The following is a 20,424-nucleotide window of genomic DNA, read 5'->3' as shown; positions in this document are numbered from 1 at the left end:
AATTTGTTAATGGAATTGAAATGGCAGAGTGATACAGTAAAAGATGTGTCTAAGGCTGGAGATCAGGATCCATTGTTGGGGCACAGTAGAGGAAGCTATACCCTCTATATTTTCCAACCAAACAAAAATCTCACTCATATGGGGTTAGTAAAATTATATTGCCCATTTTCCTCTATCTTTAACGGAGGAGGATAATGCCAAGATGATTATCTACATCATTTATTTAAATATGCCTCGGTTGGGGAGGGGGAGAATTAGTAGTCAGAAATTCTACACAATAGCATACTTTCCATTATGAGCTTTTATTTTAAAAGCATATAGACAAAACATACAGCTAATTACATCAGAAAAATAGTCAATTGTTAACATTCAAATTCTACAAGAACAAATGAGTTGAAGCTATACAATATTTTTTTACAAAACAAACGTAAAAATATAAAGTACTAACAAATGACTTACTGTGATGTTTATTATTGATGCAAGTGGCTCTAGCTGTAGTTTTATCAAAAATTATTTCCCAATCCCCCCCCAGAAAAAGCTTACAATACTTTAGTTGACTAAATACAAAATACGTTTTTTTCAAAAAATCAATGCTATTTTTTTAAGCAGCACTTTGTAAATAACACAGGTCGAGACACATATAAACAGTTTTAATTGCAGTGGATAAAATATCTAAAAAAAAAAAGGATGCTTCGGAAATAATATTTTACATAGTTATCTTGTTTTAGTTTTTTTTTATATATTTATATATAAAATATGAAAGTTTGCTGCCATGGTCCTCGTCAATTTACAATGAGACAGCCGCCATTACTATTTTGCGTGTGGTGTTTTTTATAAAGTTTTTTTTTTCCTTTTGTTGAACAAACGCATTCATTCATTCATTGGTAGTCGGCCTTGACCAGTTCGAAACAAATTCACAAGCTTAGAGTTTTCATGTCTTCTGTGCGGTTTTTGTGGTTTGATTAGAAATGCTGCTATGGTACACCCCCCACAGGATTGTGGGTAAAATGTCTTTCTCCCTACATTCTACTGTCTGATGAGATTAGAGAACAGCAAACTTGCTGTTCTGCAGTCACTATTTTATCTTTTGATTTTTGCACCAGCTTCAGTCCATTTTGATTTTTTTTCTGTTGTTGTTAAAATATGTTTTCCTTATTGCAATTAAGGTGATTAGCACATTCCATGATGGTTGTTCCTGTCAATGATGTCCACGGGCGTAATTATCTCTCTTCTCACTGGTGGAGGGGGGATTTTCATCTTGGGTTTGAAAAGATTGGACACGTAGAAGGCCTGTGGGTTAAGAATATTACAGGTTAGATGGGTATAGTGCTGGTGTGTGAAAACACCATTAATCTACGGTCTATTTCACTTAAAGACAGGGTTTCACCACCAGTACAATTCTGAGGAAATTAATCATCTATAAAAACAGTAATAAACGACTTTAAGAGCTTTTGGTCTTTTTCTGCCTATATTCGTTGATGTTTCTTTGAATTTTCTTTAAAACTGTGAGTACTAATGAGATGAGGTGACGCAATCTGTCGTGAACTAGTTAAATGAGTTCAACAATGTGAGCGACATTAACTGCATGGGTGGTTCAGCGAGTGTGTCATTTCCACTGTATTTTATACTAATTCAGCCTACGCAGGCTCCTCCCTGTCGATTTCCCCAATTAATTTATCAGGAAGGAAAGAAAGAGTTGTATTCATATATTTGTCAGAAGCATTTCAGACACTTCACACAAGTATTTACTCTAAAGTCCAATTACTGTTGTTACATAGACAAAAATGTGAAAATTGGCAATCATTATGCTTTAATTTCTAAAATATAATCATATTCTGAGTGTGTGCTGGCTAGTTCTTATAAGTGACTGTTTTCTCCTATGTACTTCTGTGAAGACACATTTTGTAAGGGCAATTTTCGGTTGATTGTATGTTTTAGCATGAAAGCATGAAGTGGCCCCATGAAGAGTCTTACCATCCCCAGCTCTCCTCTACTATCCACAGCTCCATTCCCATCATTGCACATGCAGCTCATTAATTGTCCGTCTATTGTTAGAGTGCAGACACTGTGCTTAACAAACCAAAAGCTCTGCACATTGTCATAACCTATCATTGTAAATATATGGCACCACATAGGCAGACCTTTCCCCACGTGCATTGGGAGCGAGAGACAATTTTGCCCATGTATAGAATTGTGTAGTGTATGTAACCATTCCACCTTTAAGAGAACTATTTTAAGGGTCGCACTACTTTATCTTGGCTGCGGTATACTGTAATACCGGTGGTGACCACACCGGTATATAAGTGCTGTGTAATGATTTATTGGGCAGTTCAGCCCGGACCTTCGTATAGTAAAGACCTGTTAAAATTTACTCGTGGTCTGTGTAGTAATTCTCATTATAACACACAGACTTAACAAATTGGATTTGCTTTGACTACAGCATAGAAATCCACTCTTCTTAAACCAGAAAATCAGCTGGACACTCAACAGAAGTACACATTATTTAGTGTAAGATAGAGAACGTACTGAAGCACAGTGTACTTTCATATTTTAATTAACATTGTTTCCTGTCATTTTAACTTAGTGCAACCATTTTGGACGTCACAATACTGCTATTTGACAAGTCAAGCTGGGATGCTATAACAGTTTCTTCAATACGTTTACAAGGGAGAAGTATAGGGTCAAGTTTCTGCGTTTTCTTTTGATTACACACACACAGACTTGAGCGACTGATGAGTCCTGCTGAGTCCACTGGCTGGAGGTCTCGATTGATTTCGTTTTCCCAGTTCTCACCACACCAAAAGCAGGTTGTGGCACGGAGGCTCAGCTCCCAGAGACAGTCAATGAGCGGATGCAATATTAAATTAACTTCCTGGCTGCCCCAGTTACATCAGCAGGCAAAGCAGTGTGAAAGGGACGACACCTGACAATCCCGGGAGGCAGCCAGGGAACAGGAAATTGTAGAAGGGCACTGGCCTGACAGGAAACTTCTCCAGCTTCCAACAGACGATCGAAAATTTCAATCCCAGATTTGTGTCCCTGCCCCCACCCCCCATTTCCCTGTCAATTGTTTGCTTTATTATAATGTTTCAAAACAATACCATATTAATAAAACGTTTTCCATGTTCAGTATTCAAAGTCCACATCAAATCAAATCAACTTTTATTGTCATTGTTAGTGCACAAGTGCAGTACAACGAAATGTAGGCTTGCGGCTCCCGAGAGTGTACAATTTGGATTAGGACACTTAAACATTTCAACATACATTTGTACATATATATTAGCATAAATATGACCATAATAAAGTGCATCGGCAGATGTGCAGGCTTTAGTGTTTATTTGTGGAGTTCAGTAGGATGACAGCCCTGGGAAAGAAGCTGTTCCTAAATCTGGTCGTACGGGTGCGAATGCATCTGTAGCGTCTTCCAGATGGTAGGAGGGCGAACAGACTGTGGCTGGGGTGGGTAGGGTCTTTGATGATGGACCGTGCCCTCCGTAGGCAGCGTTTCTGATATATATGTTCTATGGTCGGTAGCCGGGTGCCGGTAATGCGTTGGGCAGTTTTGACTACCCGCTGCAGGGCTTTCCGGTCATGGGAGCTACAGCTGCCGTACCATACCGTGATACAGTTTGTCAGGATGCTCTCTATAGTGCAGCGGTAGAAGTTAGAGAGGATCGGGGGTGACAGATTACATCCCTTCAGCCTCCTCAAGAAATATAGGCGCTGCTGGGCCTTCTTCACCAGAGAGGAGGTGTTGAGGGACCAGGAGAGGTCTTCCGTGATGTGGACTCCAAGGAACTTAAAGCTGGCCACCCTTTCCACCTCCGCCTCATTGATGTGGATGGGGGTGTGACTTCCGCCTTTGGACTTCCTGAAGTCCACGATTATTTCCTTTGTTTTCTTGGTGTTAAGGGCCAGGTTGTTGTCGGCGCACCTCCTCCCTGTAGGCTGACTCATCGTTGTTGGTGATCTGGCCTACTACCGTGGTGTCATCTGCAAACTTGATGATGGTGTTGGAACCATTAACAGCCACACAGTCGTGGGTGAAGAGGGAGTAGAGGAGGGGGCTCAGCACACATCCTTGTGGGGCCCCCGTGTTCAGGGTTGGGGGGGGGGAGGTGTGGTTACCTAATTTGACAGACTGGGGTCTGTTTGTTAGAAAGTCCAGGGTCCAGTTGCAGAGGGAAGTGTTCAGGCCAAGAGTTTGGAGTTTGGTGGCCAGCTTGTTGGGGACGATAGTGTTGAATGCTGAGCTGTAGTCTATAAACAACATTCTGATGTAGGTCTCCTTACCATCTAGGTGATTCAGTGCCGAGTGTAGAGCAGTTGTGATTGCATCCTCCGTTGATCTGTTTGCCCGATAGGCAAACTGGTGTTGGTCAAGGGAGGCAGGAACACTGGCTTTGATGTGAGCCAGGACCAGTCTCTCGAAACACTTCATTATGATGGGTGTGAGTGCGACAGGTCGATAGTCGTTCAGGCACGTCACAGCCGCTTGTTTAGGAACAGGAATGATGGTGGCGGTCTTGAAGCATGTAGGGACTACTGCCTGGGCCAATGACAGGTTGAAGATGGCGGTGAAGACATCAGCCAGCTGATCAGCACATTCCTTGAGTACCCGTCCAGGGATGCTATCCGGTCCAGTAGCCTTTCGTGTGTTCACTCTGCGTAGAGTGCCCCTTACGTCGGAGGTCGACAGAGTGAGCACCTGGTCTTCCGGGGGTGGCAAGGCTTTGGTAGCCGGCTCCTTGTTGTCCCTGTCGAAGTGAGCGTAGAAGTTGTTAAGCTCCTCCGGAAGGGAGGCATCGCTGACTGGGGGACTGGTGTTTTTGCCCTTGTAGTCAGTGATGGACTGGATGCCTTGCCTCATGCGCTGGGGGTCCGAGTTGTTGCGGAAGTGATCCTCTATCCGCAGTGTCTGTTTCCATTTGGCAGTCCTGATACCCTTTTTTAGGTTGGTCCTAGCTGTAATGTATTTGTACATGTAATGTATTTGAAAAATATGGGGGATTCTACGAATTACCACTTTGTACTAATTTGTTCTATTTGTATGCCAAAGGTGACTGTTAAAAGCTATGTACACACATGACATTTACTTTAAGGGTATATTTACAGCACAAGTTGAATATCAGTTTGAAGCAGTTTTAGCTTTCCACCAATGCTACGCTTATGGGATGTAAATCGGGTGTTAAGGCCCAAAATGGCCCTCTGTCAAGGTGGAGTGAGACTCCCTCCTTCAGCGAGTCTCCCTCTGCTTCATTCGTTGTCAAGTTCCGCCCTGACATTGTATTCAGTTACATTTTCACTATAACTGTTGCACTGGTGCAAAGCAAAACTATTTCCCAATAAGGCTACAGCTGTAGTGCGAATGCACCCTAAAATATCAGACTGTGGCCTAGAAATTCCCTATCGCCGCGCCTGGTGTTTAGCGCCCGAAAGTTTGCGCTGCGCCCGGATTCCCGTAGCGCCTGCCTGAAATTCAGTTGCAGCGCCCCAAGACGGAGGCGGGCGCTATTGCAGGGTTTGGCCGCCTCCGCTTGGGGCGCTGAAAGTCAATTTCAGGCGTCCAGCTGCCGCAGCGCCACCCGATGCGGTGCGGCAGGCTGGGGTACTGCAGGCCTCCTCCTTCTCTTAAGGAGGAGCTGCCTGCAGCCATGAGATCGCCGCTGGATTCCCCCGGCAAATGAGCCCAGCACCACGGAGAAGTGCCGGGCTCGCGGGGGTCAGAGACCAATGCCGCGGGGGGGGTGGTGTGGGAGTCCGGGGAGGAAGGTGCGGCCAGGCGGCCGCCGGGAAAGCGGCCGGCCGCACCTCCACCTTTACGCCCCGGCCTCTCGGAGCTGCAAGGCCACGTTTTACAAACGCTCTTTGCGGCCGCTACGGGAGAGGCGGCCGCAACTGAATTTGGGCGTCGGGCCGGCATCGCGTTGGAACCGGGGTGCTGCACACACCGATGACGTCATCGGTGCCGGCGCAGCGCTACCGGCTAACGCCGAATTTCGCCCAGAACTGAATTTCAGGTGCAACAACACTTCCGGCGCTAAACACCTCCTCAGGCGCTAAGTGGGCGCAAACGCCACTGAATTTCTAGGCCTGTATCTTTATCTAATTGTACATGTTGCAGGTTTTCTTTATGTATTGACTTTTTTTTCCAGCTAAGTGCTGAAAAAAGAAAAAGACTTGCATTTATATAGCGCCTTTCATGACCGCCAGACATCCCAAAGCGCTTTACAGCCAATGAAGTACTTTTTGAAGTGTAGTCACTGTTGTAATGTAGGAAACGCAGCAGCCAATTTGCACACAGCAAGCACCCACAAACAGCAATGTGATAATGACCAGGTGAACTATTTTAGATGTTGATTGAGGAATAAATATTGACTAGGACACCAGGGATAACTCCCCTGCTCTTCTTTGACATAGTGCCATAGGATCTTTTATGTCCACATGTCTCATCTGAAAGACGGCACTTCCGACAGTGCAGCACTCCCTCAGTACTGCACTGGAGTGTCAGCCTAGATTTCTGTGCTCAAGACTCTGGAGTGGGACTTGAACCCACAACCTTCTGACTCAGAGGTGAGAGTGCTACCAACTGAGTCACAGCTGACGCCATGAAGATGAAAGCCACCATCTTCGGCCCCCACCAAAAACTCCACACGCTTGCGACCAATCCCTTCTTCTCCCTGGCCATTATCTCAGGCTGAACCAGACTGTTCACAACATGGCATCCTGTCCGACGCCAAGCTGAACCACTGACCCCATATCCTCTCCATCACAAAGACTGTAAACTTCAGCTTGGTCCAGCACTCTTCTGTCTGAGTGAGAGATTGTGGCTTCAAGCCCCACTGCAGGCCTTGAACACATAATTAAGGTTGACACTTAAGTGCAATACTGAAAGAATGTTGTATTGTCAGAAGTGCTCTGTTTCAGATGAGACATTACACCGAGCCCTCACTCACTGTTCAGGTGGAGATAAAAGATCCCATGTGGCACTATTCAAAGAGCAGAGGATTTCTCCCTGTACCTTGCCCAACATTGATCCCCCAATCAATGCCATCAAAACAGATTAACTGGTTATTTATCTCATTGCTGTTTGGGGGACCTCACTGTGTGCAGATTGACTGTAAAAGTAATTAGTTGGCTGTCAATTGCTTTGGGACATATTTAGGACATGAAAGGTACTAATGCAAGCTCTTTCTTTCTTGCCTCTCAAATCCGCTCACACACTTAGAAGAACAGAACAGTCCTTATAACCAATATGCTACAGAATATGCAGGGAAACAGCAGTTTCTGACCTGCAAGTCAATCCAGTTGACAAATACTCAGATGCTGTTCCGAATATCTGCTACTCGATGTCATTAGCACATTGTGCATTCATATAATATCCTGTTCAGAGGGCATGTCTATTCTCTCTATTAAATACAATACATTGGCTTGAAATGGCCTTACACCATTTTAGACGCATTCTGCTTCCTGTACTTAACAATCCGCACCCATAAAATAAACTCAGGGGATATGGAGGAAAATTAAACTGTTCACATATTTCACAGTCCAATTACAATGAATTGTGCAAAGTCATCGTTTTCCCCCTTTAGCAGGCGTGAATCTGTGTTTAGAGTCTCTTATCTTAAAAGACATTCACATTTCTTTGCCAACCCACGTAGACTGAAATTCAGGCCAAGTGCAGGCCATGCATTTTATAACTGTTATCAGCTTTATTGGCATTCAACAGAAATCTGTGATACTATTTTTTAATATTTCCCACGACATTGCCGGATGGAAAATATTGCATTTATTATGGGGGGGTGGGGGGGGGCAGTGGTGTGGAGAGAGGAGAAGGTTGGTTATATACCAATTTATGGAAATCATTCAAAAAGCAGTATAAATGGGACAAGAGTGAGACATGCAGACATGCATATCCTAGTAAATTCCCCCTTCCCCTCTGTGAGAACTCTGGGTCATAGGCTATCAACTGTACACCGCACAAGAGGGTAGCAAACCACCAACAGATACGCCATCTCACTCCACCCCACCCCCAAGGTAGCTCTCCCTCACAATGGAGGAACTGCTTGTTTCTCCTTAGGAAGCGGGAATATTGCAAGCTTCAACCTGCACTTCTATATTGAACCTTGCTGGTGATACAGGACACACACTGAAATGCTGTTAAAACTGCTGCTTGCAGTATTCGGATTTTTTTTTGTAAACAGGTAAATACGGGAAATTTTAACAATGAATCTCAAAGCGATAGGATTTAAATCTAAGAACCCGCCAAAGCTTTTATAATAATTGCTTAGAATAGACTAACCATATACGATAGCAAATTGATCCATTATTTGTACAAGAGACATATACAGTTTGTCCTGCTGATAGATTACAATTCCTGTTGCTCCTGTACTTAATTGAGATGCTGGGCCAACAAGTACCAACTCCTCCACCCGGGAAACAGCTGTCCCTGTTCAGAAACATCAGACCCTTGGCTATAGTCGATCTAGAAGTACTATACAGGAGTAAATGGTCAGCATGTACCTGCTTGTGTACTGTACATTGTCAGCTTTTACCCAGTATTCATTATATACAGAAGGAGATGCAGAAATGATATACCAGCCACACAGTACAGGTAATGAGTCAATGGTCACCTTTTTACATGATACATACTTCAGTACATTGGAAAATTATTACTGTGCCTTTAAAGCCCCACCTTCACCCATATGCCATTGTAATAAGGGTAGTTATTTTAAGTCCTCTCCCATAGCGAGGTACCTGGCGCACGCAAACACGGATTGGAAAATCATGGACACGCTGCCCGCAATTTTCTAGTCCTCGCTGGTGGTGGGCCATGTGCCTTGCCACGGGTGAGGACTTGGAACATCTACCATACAGTCTGCAAGAGCCTGGTTCAGTCTTAGCTCTTCCCAATGGTATCAAGTGTCCTTTTGTATCACCCAAAAAGCTCATCTCCTTTTACACTGGCTGACACACATTCACAAATACTTATGGGACACCACTAATATTTAATATCTGCAGTATTATACTGTGCATTTACTGATTCATCTGTTCTTTTTCACACATGTAAAGTTCTCATGAAACTGGAGTTCTGAACAACGGGGCATATCAACAAGGCTGGACTACCGAGCAATTATGCCATTCAATGCAAAAGTTTCTCTTGTCAGGATCAAGCTGCTTTTGAGAATCAATTGTCACACAAGACAAAAAGTGCACTTAGAACAGTTTCAGATTGAAATGTAATGAGTTATTTTCTACTGTGTAGGGCCAATGATAACCATCAAATAGTCTTGGAAATGAATGTCAAGTGATCATTACATACAGCTATGAGTAATGGGGCTCCCTTCCAACATCTGGGTGGTAGAAATGCATGAGTCAGCCTTTATATTCTCAGCTCCGGCAGAACAATGCAGTGTCGTGTAACAGGGATAGACAAGAGGGTAAAGGTCACAACTTACTACTGCATTATTAAGCAGCCACAATGTGTTCAGGAAGAATGTGCCTTTTAGTCAGGATACGATGAGCTACAGATGAAAATATTCAGATTTCTTAAGTGGCCCCTGTCATTAATCAGATATTTATTAAAATAAAGAAGTTTTGACCTTTCTACACACTGTATATTATGCCCAGAAATGACATAATTCAGTTTTTATTGGAAATTCTGGAGTTTGCTGTTTGGGGATTAATTATGTTATTGTTGCCATGCTGAATCTTTTCCTCTTTTCTTGTGTATGTAGTATTAAGTCTTCTTCTAAGTGTGAGCCTTGATAATAGGCTACTTGTTAGCAGTAGAAATAAACGATCTGTCATTCATGCCTTATATTTATCTAGGTCAGGGGTTGGGAGAGGAAGAGAAGTCATAATCACACTGCTCCTGAACTACTCATAGCCTAAAAGTACTGAAACATATCTGCAGGTTCACAATGTTTCAGGTTTTTTTTTAAGTATATATTTTAGTATATTTGCTTTAATTGAAGCAAAGTAGCTCTCTAACAAGTAATATGGTTGTACATACGCCAACTCTCCGACACCTCCTCCTACCTCCACCTGGACCATGACCCCACTACCGAACATCAAACCACCGTTTCCAAGACTGTCACTGACCTCATCTCCTCTGGAGATCTTCCCCCCGCTGCCACCAACCTCATAGTTCCCCAACCCCGCACAGCCCGCTTCTACCTCCTTCCCAAGATCCACAAACAGGACTGCCCTGGTAGACCCATCGTTTCAGCCTGTTCTTGCCCTACGGAACTTATCTCTTCCTATCTTGACTCTATCTTTTCTCCCCTTGTCCAGTCTCTTCCCACCTACATCCGCGACTCTTCGGACGCCCTCCGCCACTTTAACAGTTTCCAGTTTCCTGGCCCCAACCGCTTCCTTTTCACCATGGGCGTACAATCCCTCTACACCTCCATCCCCCACCCGGATGGCCTGAGGGCACTCCGCTTCTTCCTTGAACAGAGGCCCGACCAGTCCCCATCCACCACGACCCTCCTCCGCCTGGCTGAACTTGTTCTCACATTGAACAACTTCTCCTTTAACTCCACTCATTTCCTCCAAATCAAAGGTGTTGCCATGGGTACCCGCATGGGTCCTAGCTATGCCTGCCTTTTCGTGGGCTATGTGGAACAATCTTTGTTCCAGTCCTACTCGGGTCCCCTCCCTCACCTCTTTTTCCGATACATTGATGACTGTATCGGTGCCGTTTCCTGCTCTCGCCCCAAACTTGACAATTTCATTCACTTTGCCTCCAATTTCCACCCTTCCCTCACCTTCACATGGTCCATCTCTGACTCTTCCCTTCCCTTCCTCGACTTCTCCGTCTCCATCTCTGGGGATAGGTTATCGACCAATGTTTACTACAAGCCCACTGACTCCCACAGCTACCTGGACTACACTTCCTCCCACCCCGCTTCCTGTAAGGACTCTATTCCATTCTCCCAGTTTCTCCGCCTCCGCCGTATCTGCTCCGACGATGCCACCTTCCACACCAGTGCTTCAGACATGTCTTCCTTTTTCCGCAACCGAGGATTCCCCTCTACCGTGGTTGACACTGCCCTCGACCGTGTCAGTTCTATCTCCCGCACCTCTGCCCTCACCCCTGCCCCTCCCTCCCGGAACCACGATAGGGTTCCCCTTGTCCTCACCTTTCACCCCACCAGCCTCCACATTCAACGGATCATCCTCCGGCATTTCCGCTACCTCCAAAGTGATCCCACCACCAAACGTATCTTCCCCTCCCCTCCCCTTTCAGCATTCCGCAGGGACCGCTCTCTCCGAGACACCCTAGTCCACTCCTCTATCACCCCAAACAGCCCTTCCCCTTCGCCTGGCACCTTCCCGTGCAAGCAGAGGAGATGTAACACCTGCCCCTATACCTCCCCCCTCCCCACTGTCCAGGGCCCCAAACACCCCTTCCAGGTGAAACAGCGATTTACTTGTACTTCTCGCAATCTAGTATACTGTATTCGCTGCTCACGATGCGGTCTCCTCTACATTGGGGAGACCAAACGCAGATTGGGTGACCGCTTTGCGGAACACCTCCGTTCAGTCCGTAAGGGTGACCCCGAGCTTCCGGTCGCCTGTCATTTCAATTCACCGCTCCATTCCCACTCGGACCTCACCGTCCTTGGCCTCTTGTACTGTTCCACGGAAGCTCAACGTAAACTCGAGGAACAGCACCTCATCTTCCGATTAGGCACTCTGCAGCCTTCCGGTCTCAATATCGAGTTCAACAATTTCAGATCATAACCTCGGCCCCTATTTCATTTTTACTTATATTTTTCCACTCCTTTCCTCCCCCCCCCTTTCCTTTTGTTTCTCTCTCATACCTGGCAGCTATCTTTTGCCCTGCCAGTACACTTTACACCTAATCCCAGCCTATTACCATCTCGTCTAGCTTCTAATCTCTTTTACTTCTTTTGGTTCTTTTATTCTTTTGTCCGATCGCAGCCCTGCCTTCAATCTAGTTCCTTTTCTCTCCAGTTTTGAAGAAGGGTCAAACCCGAAACGTCAACTCAAATTTCTCTCCACGGATGTTGCCTGACCTGCTGAGTTTTTCCAGCATTTTCTGTTGTTATTATGGTTGTACATGTGTTGCTGTGCTGGTCTGTAATCAGATTGGTTCCCCCTCTCCCCCAAGCCCACTGTCACATCAGTCATTCGATCATATTCCAGCCTATTGTACAGGGTGCTACTGAAGCAGAAACGCCGAGACCAACCTTGATAATCACTGCATACTTTGCTGCCTACTTGAAGTTCGTGTCAGATTCTTCTACTTCTATGATCAACAGCCCACAATTATTTTTGTCCATTCACTTTAATGGGCGGAAAATCACAGGCAGAAGCAGAAAACCCCATCCCACAGCTCAGTAAAAATGTATGGCTTGTAAGTCAAAGACTCTCATTTACAAATATTGAAACAAAGGGACTATTATCAAGGAATAACAGACAGTAGTAATGTGTGTACTATAATATTTATCCCTGCTCAATTTGACTATATGGGTAATCTAAGTTAACAATCTCCAATCAAAATGACGTTACATAAAATTACGTATGATGGCTTTGGTTCATTTATGTGTATATTTAAAATATCTCCAAATTACCCCCTCCCCCAAGTTACAAAGCACTCTTTAGTCAGTTAACCCTATAATAATATTGCAAAAGTAATATTTCTGGTTCCCAATAATCTTTTGGAGCTATTCCTAGCAACCACTGCCTTAAGTTTAAGATAATCTAAGTAAATACAAGATGCCAGAAGAGGGAACTAGGGCGGGCACTCACAGGCCCTCTTGGATTTTAGAAACTAGTTGTTAATAGTCTGGCCACTCCATGATTCTGTGAATGACACTGGATCTTCAAATAATGAACTGAAGCAGCCAAGCCCTGCATTTATAACATTTTGAAGAATAGCTATGAACTAAAGAATCGTAGCCATGACATTTGGTTCACCGCACCATCAGTTTAAGAACTTTCCCCCTTTTTTCTAAATGCAGGAATGTACTTCAATAACATGTATTTCCACTACTGCCATCCTCTCTCTGTCTCCTAGCTTCAGTCTCCAGAGCTGAGGGGGGAAACAATGCACAGAAAGCAGCACGATAGTTACACGCATTAGAAAGATTGATCCCACTGCAATAAAGTATAATAAATTTAAAACTGACAGGACAGATTTCAACAACAACAACTTGTATTTATATAGTGCCTTTAACATAGTAAAACGTCCCAAGGTGCTTCACAGGAGTATTAAAAGACAAAAAAAGCAAACATTGGTGCTTTTTTCTCAAAAGAGAGGCTTCCATCTATTTATGGCAAAAACATCACAAAGATTCTTTATTAGAAAGACATTTTAACATACAGCATTGGTTTTTAATAAACCAAAGAATCATTTTAAACAGAAACACAAGGTCTTTGAAAACGGAGTGGGGGGTCAGTAAACTGTTTCTCTCATTTATCTCAACAGAATAATAGAAGGAACTAGTTTTAATATTTAAAACATATGTGCTGGTGAATTATTCACATTTTAATCACTAATTGTTAACAGACATTGTTTTGTGTTAAATAGGTCACTTCCAGGATTCTTCAAAACTTGTTATTCAGGAACTAGTTAACCCTATTACTAGTCTAAGCAAGGTTTGCAAATACCCATTTTACACTAAATTCAAAATCTTAGACTTGTGATAGAGATGCTGGATCATTTAACATGTTCAGGGTCCGCTTCCTTTGATATCTTTTAAAATACACAGGCCATTTTCTTTTCTCTTCCTTCCTCCCTTAATTCTAAAGATTTTTTTACCTGTCGTTAAGTCTGTCTGCATCACATATATTCGCACTCCACCAACTGGATGTAGGGAAAGCTAACCTATTCCCAGTGGTGCTGTGTAACAGGGCCCTAGGAGGTGTGTTACAGCACCTTGGTTTGAGTTTCCATCTTGTTTTCCAATCTAATGGGGTTTCTCCAGCATCCATCACTTCATCATGTTACCCATCAGCCCCTTATAAATCTCATCCTTGTCTCTTTTAATACCCTATGATAAATATGATACTTCCCTGGAGATTTTGTTTATTCGCAGTCCTTTTAACATGTCTCCATCTTGTTGATATTGGCGTTGTAGTTCAATTATCTCAAATTGTGGAGGGCATGTTACTGGTGCCTTCCCTAGTAAATACTTCGAGGGAGTAATCATTACGTATATTAACTATTTTATGCTCATCTTTATTTCCATCACATTATCATCCTTTAGGGTCCCACTTCGTCTTTGCCTCCTGTCTAACTGTTAAAGCACAAAAAACATTTATTGCTCTTTGGTTTAGCATCTGCAGTTATACCCATAGCCAGATTTCCCTTTGCCCCTCTAACCAGTATTTTAGTGGCTAATTGAAGGTTTTCATATTCATCCCGGTGGTACCACTCACCTTTCTCCCTGTGGGAGTTTAAGATTTAGCTTTTCTTATTTATTTCACATTGGATTATTTATTGATCCATTTCAGATCATACTTGTTTAAACTACATTTGCTAGCCTTAAGTATGTATTTATCTCCATGCTCAGCAGTATGCCTTTAAAAGTATTCCATTTATACTCAACCGAGGTGTTGATAAATTATCCCCCCTCAATTAATTTTACAGAGCTGTTTCCTTATTGCATTGAAACTGCCTTTTTTAAATTGACTGTTTGTCCTCGGTGGAGCTCAATCCCAGATCACGTTGCACTTAATTATTCTGTGGTTGCTATCATCCAAGGGTGCCACCATTTCCTTTCACTGTATGTCATCTGAGGCACATACCATTACCAAATCAAGCTGTTCACTGCCTCTTGTGGCTTTCTTGCTACATTGGATCATGAAGCAGCAAGCATTATATTTACTAACTTGGCCCCTAAGGGCTGGATTTTGCCGGCGCTCAGAGGGCGGCTTTAGAGGCGGGACAAAGGGTAAAATCATTTTGATTGATGGTGAGTTGCAATCCCGCCGTCAACCCGCCTCCAAACAATTTTCCCAAGTGTTGGGTCTCGATTTGCACATGGACCCGACACCTAGCAGCGGGAAGAGGATTAAAGCCAATTACCTGCCTATTAACAGGTAGTTGACAGGCTATTTTTGAATTTTGCCGCTTCTGCCTCAGGTTTCCCGACATCCGGACACCACGCCAGGTAAGTGTGGCGTGTTGTGAGTCTGCTGTAATGTTTCTGGATTGATGACTGCTGCAGAAGTGGTGTGAAGGATCCAATGGTGCACTGGTGAGTCTCAGAGGTAAGAAAATGTTGGGAAATTCATTTTTAATGCATTTACACATTTCTTTAGGTACCAAGTTTTGAAATCCATGTTCAGTGCCACCTCATTGGGAGAACCTCTCTCACCAGTGACAGATCGCTTCTGTCACCTCACCTGCAGCTGCCATCTATTCCAGCCTATGGAGGGAGTCATTGGAGAGCCTGGGTGCAAGAGTTCACCTTTGTGCAGTGATTGTCAGTGTTTGCAGCATCTCAATGCACCTCAAGTGCATGGTCCCTTTAAGAAAACTGGCAGATGACGCGTCATCAAATGACGTCATCTGACCGGCTTCCTCTTAATTGGCCGGCAAACCTGCAGGGCGCGCTTAACAAGGTCAATCAACGTAAAATCACGTCTGTGGGCCAGGGGCGGGACTGGAAGCTGGATACCACCTGACCCGCACGTAACCCGCCTCCACTGAAAAAATCAAAGCCTAAGCCCCTGAGAGATTCCCAATTTAGTGGTTGGTTGAGATTCTCCCTTTTTACTTTCATATACCCTTCTTGATCATAAAGATATCTATAGGTCAGAAAAGAATAAGGAAAGAAAATCTTGCATTTATCAGGACATCCCAAAGTGCTTTAGAGCTAATAAACTACTTTTGAAATGTAGTCATTGTTGTAATGTAGGGAAATGCGGCAGCCAATTTGCATACATCAAACTCCCACAAACAGCAATGAGATAAATGACCAGATAATCTGTTTTAGTCGTCGTCGTACGTGTCTTCATACTGTTCCCTTTGGGGAACTGTATGAAGTGGTGGAAGGATTTCTGGCCGCGATTAACGCTCCTTCCGTGACCGTAACCATCTTCGTCCAGCATCTGTTTTAGTGGCATTGGTTATAATCAGATTATCTGGTCATTATCACAAATGTATGCAAATTAGCTGCTGCTTTACCTACATTACAACATTGACTACACGGCAAAAAAAAATAAAGTACTTAATTGGCTGTAAAGCACTTTGGGACATCCTGAGGTTGATATAAACGCAAGTGTTGGTTTATTCTTTAATTCAATACTGATGCGAGTGCACAATAACTGTATAGCAATACACCTAAACAGTTTATACAACTAACAGGTGTGCACTTTAGTGGGGTGAACTTTAATTACTCCACAGCTACCTCACAACCATAAGTAACCAAGAATTACACAAAACTATCAAGTTCAGAGTAAGAGTGATTCCAATTGGTTTGTTAATGAAGATCACCTGTAGGGTTTATCTTTATACCAGATCTGGGTTGAGCACTCCCTGATAAAAGTAAGTGATCCCAAGAGGCAGAAGCGACAGGGAAAGCAGTGAATTTAATGATGTTTAGGACTTAAATTTTCCTGCTGTGAATAACAAGTCTCTAATGCTATATAGCTTTGCCGTAAAAGTGTTAGGTTTTGCTGGATATGAGCCACATTACAAAAATCTACAGACTGCTTTAATGAAGTGAATTATGCAATTTTGTTGTTTTTGTTATTTTCAATAGAATGAAAGTCATTTACATTGTAGTCTTTTTAAAAATTATTGTACAACTACAGTGGCTTCCATGGTGAGGCTTGAGAAAGGTTGAATAAAAATCTGTGGCTCTTTAAAAATGAGAGGAAAGTGAAAGAGAAATTATAATTTCCTCTGAGATATATATATATATATATATATATTCAAATGATCAACATTTAATTTCTGGAAAGCAAAGACCTCTTAAAAGTTGATGACTTCATTGAATCAATAATGTACATGATCCTTCTAAATTATTTTTTTCTTCCTTGTGTTAATAGATTTGGTGTACTTGATGCATTAATCTGTTGTTTTATGGTTTGATGTACCATGGATTATAACAATGAATGATGCTATGTTATAACTCCTAACTCTCCAATCTTGAGGCACTGGACTATATGTTCCCACCAATCATTTGGCATTTTGGGGATTAAATGTAACTCTTTACCTTTATTATTCTGAGCTGTTGCTATATCAAAAACACCAAAAAAACAGAAAGGGGAGAAAAATTCATTCATTGTCACAGGATGTATTTCAAAAACCTGGAGGTGGTTCACTAAGATGACTTTTTATTGCATGTTTTAATAGCATGTTGGCATTGGTAAATGGATTTTTGAAGTGTACTAAATTATTGGATTCTATTTTGAAAACTCTGAATTTAATTTGAAGTTCACGATATTGGCTATTGTAAGCGTTTATGTTGCAATACCAATATTTTGCAATTTTGTGCAGACTTTCTAGAAAGTTTTAACCTAAAACTAAAATGGTAAAGATGTCATTGCCTCATCAATCATGTGACTGCATTCACCTGTCTTCCAACCTGAATTAGCAATTATTTTCCAAGATATTTCACAGAAGGATACTGAACTGAGCCACAACTAATCATTCTTAGACGTATTATGGGATGAAGAACATTCATAACTGCAAAAGGTAATATTACTAAAAAGTGGCTGTAGATTAGATTTGAATGTAGTTTTAGGATTTTTTTAAGATACCATATATTCTGGAGACAATATTCTTGATAAATTTTGCTCAGGCCATACTATAATGTTGAATTCTGTGTTATGCATATTTTTTTTAAATTTATTTTTATATATCTCAGAACGGTTACAGCACCGAAGGAGGCCATTCGGCCTGTCGAGCCCGTGCCGGCTCTCTGCAAGAGCACTTCAGCTAATCACACTCCCGCCCTTTCCCCGTAGCCCTGCAAATTTCTTTCCTTCAGTTACTTAGCCAATTCCCTTTTGAAAGTCATGATTGAATCTGCCTCCACTATCCTTTCAGGCATTGCATTCCAGATCCTAACCACTCGCTGCGTAAAAAAAGTTATTCCTCATGTCACCTTTGGACCTTCTGCCAATCACCTTAAATCTGTGTCCTCTAGTTCTCAACTCTTCCACCAATGGGAACAGTTTCTCCCTAGCTACTCTGTCTAGACCCCTCATGATTTTGAACACCTCTATCAAATCTCCTCTCAACCTTCTCTGCACTAAGGAGAACAACCCCAGCTTCTCCAGTCTATCCACGTAACTGAAGTCCCTCATCCCTGGAACCATTCTTGTAAATCTGTGCACCCTCTTCAAGGCCTTCCCAAAGTGCGGTGCCCAAGTCGAAGTCATCAATATATATCAAGAAAAGCAGTGGTCCTAATACCGACCCCTGGGGAACACCACTGTATACCTTCCTCCAGCCCGAAAAACAACTGTTCACCACTACTCTCTGTTTCCTGTCACTTATCCAATTTTGTATCCATGCTGCCACTGTCTCCTTTATTCCATGGGCTTCAACTTTGCTGGCAAGCCTATTATATGGCACTTTATCAAACTCATTTTGGAAGTCCATGTACACCATATCAACCGCATTGCCCTCATCAATCCTCTGTTACCTCTTCAAAAAACTCAATCAAGTTAGTTAGACAAGATTTGCCTTTAACAAATTTGTGCTGACTTTCCTTAATTAATCCACACTTGTCCAAGTGACTGTTAATTTTGTCCTGGATTATCGTTTCTAAAAGCTCACCCACTACTGAGGTTAAAATGACTGGCCTGTAGTTGCTGGGTTTATCATTGCACCCTTTTTTGAACAAGAGTGTAACATTTGCAATTCTCCACTCCTCTGGCACCACCCCCATATCTATGGAAGATTGGAAGATTATGGCCAGTACCTCTGAAATTTCCAACTTTACTTCCCTCAGCATCCTAGGATGCATCCCATCCGGTCCTGGTGACTTAGCTACTTTAAGTAAAGCCAGCCTTACACACAGAGAAGAAGTCTGCACGGGGTAGGAAATGCTGTTAAATCCACAGCTTTTTACTTCTCAACAGTCACTTCCTTATTCCTCAACCAATCCATCATATGAAAATAATCAAGCAATGCAGAATGCTGTATTTCTTCTTAACCAGTTAAAATTAGCTGCCTTTGGGAGTCAAAGAGATAGAATGACCTCTTGTTAGGAGACAATGGTCTTCATTTCAGTATAAATCTATCTCATACACTGCAATGTCTCACTGGAACTGATAGTATGCACCAAGATCAGAGTCATTCCAAAGTTCAGTTTTGAAGAGGGCACATTTCCTTACAATAGCTAATTCCAGAAAGTGCAGTACACCGAACAATGACATTTATGCAAAAGCTTCAAGTTGAAGCTCAGCTGCAGTATTAGCAGGGTATATGTAGGAAGTGGTCCTAAAGTGTAGCTGTGAAGTATACATGTCTGATGTAAATACCAATTCAGAAGTCCTAATCATCATCTTTTTCTCATGCTCAAAACTTGCCTTTTGCATTGAACTACTGCTACTTCCTGGGCATCTCAGGTAGCCCAGTGAAGTACATCTTGCCTGTAGTGGAGTTTTGAGGAGAGGGGTTCTTAAACTCATACTGCATGAAACGAGACAATGATTAATCACTATATACTACACGACTCCTTTAGCCTGGCAATAAGTGTCCAAATATCCTGTCATTGGATTGGATGCTTGAGATATTATCCAAATAATCCGAACTCAAAGTCTAAGCGTCTAAATGGACAAGCCCGAACTGCAGTTTATCCGCTGTCAATGTGTAGCTGACAGTGTACAGTTAAATATCCGTACACTTCTTCAATGTGGCAAGATGATTTAGTGGCTCTAAGTAAATATTAGCAGTTCACAGGGATATGTGGACTCAACCTAAACCACATCAAAAGTATCTGTTGTTTGGTATACTTATCGATAATATCTGCCTCTCAAACATTTTCAGCTTCACTACTCTAGTAGGAGAGACTGAAATGATATCGACAAAACCAATGGTTTGCTGTTGTGATTTTGGCCACCAGTATATAAAGATAAAGGTTTTAATCCATGCCGCATGATTTCCTCTGAACTGCCTTTCTCCTTTCTATGGTATAAATTATAGTCTTGTAGCAGAATGAGTATAAAAAAACCTCCAATTGTAGTGCTGACCTCAACCAAAAGAAACTGTAATCAACCCTTCCCCTAGAACGAGGAGTACACATACTTGAACCACTACTACTTTCTCACAGAAAAAAATTGGCAGGTATAACTAGAGTAGGTAATAATTTCCACTCTCCACATTTCCTCTATTCTCCATTCTCAGGGAGCTGTGATTGTTAAGTTGTGAGTCAGATTCGAATTGTTGGCTCATGGCCATTGAGGAGCTGCTTTAGACTCTCAAAC

At 42.6% G+C, this 20,424-nt stretch overlaps 1 protein-coding gene across 3 annotated transcripts in view; it reads right to left on the bottom strand.

Annotated features, from left to right (window-relative positions):
* Positions 1–283: 283 nt before the first annotated feature.
* Positions 284–20,424, bottom strand: part of plpp3 (phospholipid phosphatase 3) — a 144,327-nt gene continuing 124,186 nt past the window's right edge. For all 3 annotated transcript variants that reach the window (XM_085983048.1, XM_085983045.1, XM_085983046.1), the window contains one exon: positions 284–1,290. In XM_085983048.1, coding sequence (XP_085839174.1) covers positions 1,171–1,290 — 120 coding nt within the window. In that variant the 3' untranslated portion in view covers positions 284–1,170. The remainder of the gene's footprint in view (positions 1,291–20,424) is intronic.

This window comes from Somniosus microcephalus, chromosome 3, assembly GCF_052327205.1.
Source record: "Somniosus microcephalus isolate GS21.2 chromosome 3, FLI_Smic_1.0, whole genome shotgun sequence".
NCBI classification, from domain to species: Eukaryota; Metazoa; Chordata; class Chondrichthyes; order Squaliformes; family Somniosidae; genus Somniosus; species Somniosus microcephalus.
The sequence above is the reverse complement of the archived record's forward strand: the minus strand, read 5'-3'. Positions and strand labels throughout refer to the sequence as shown.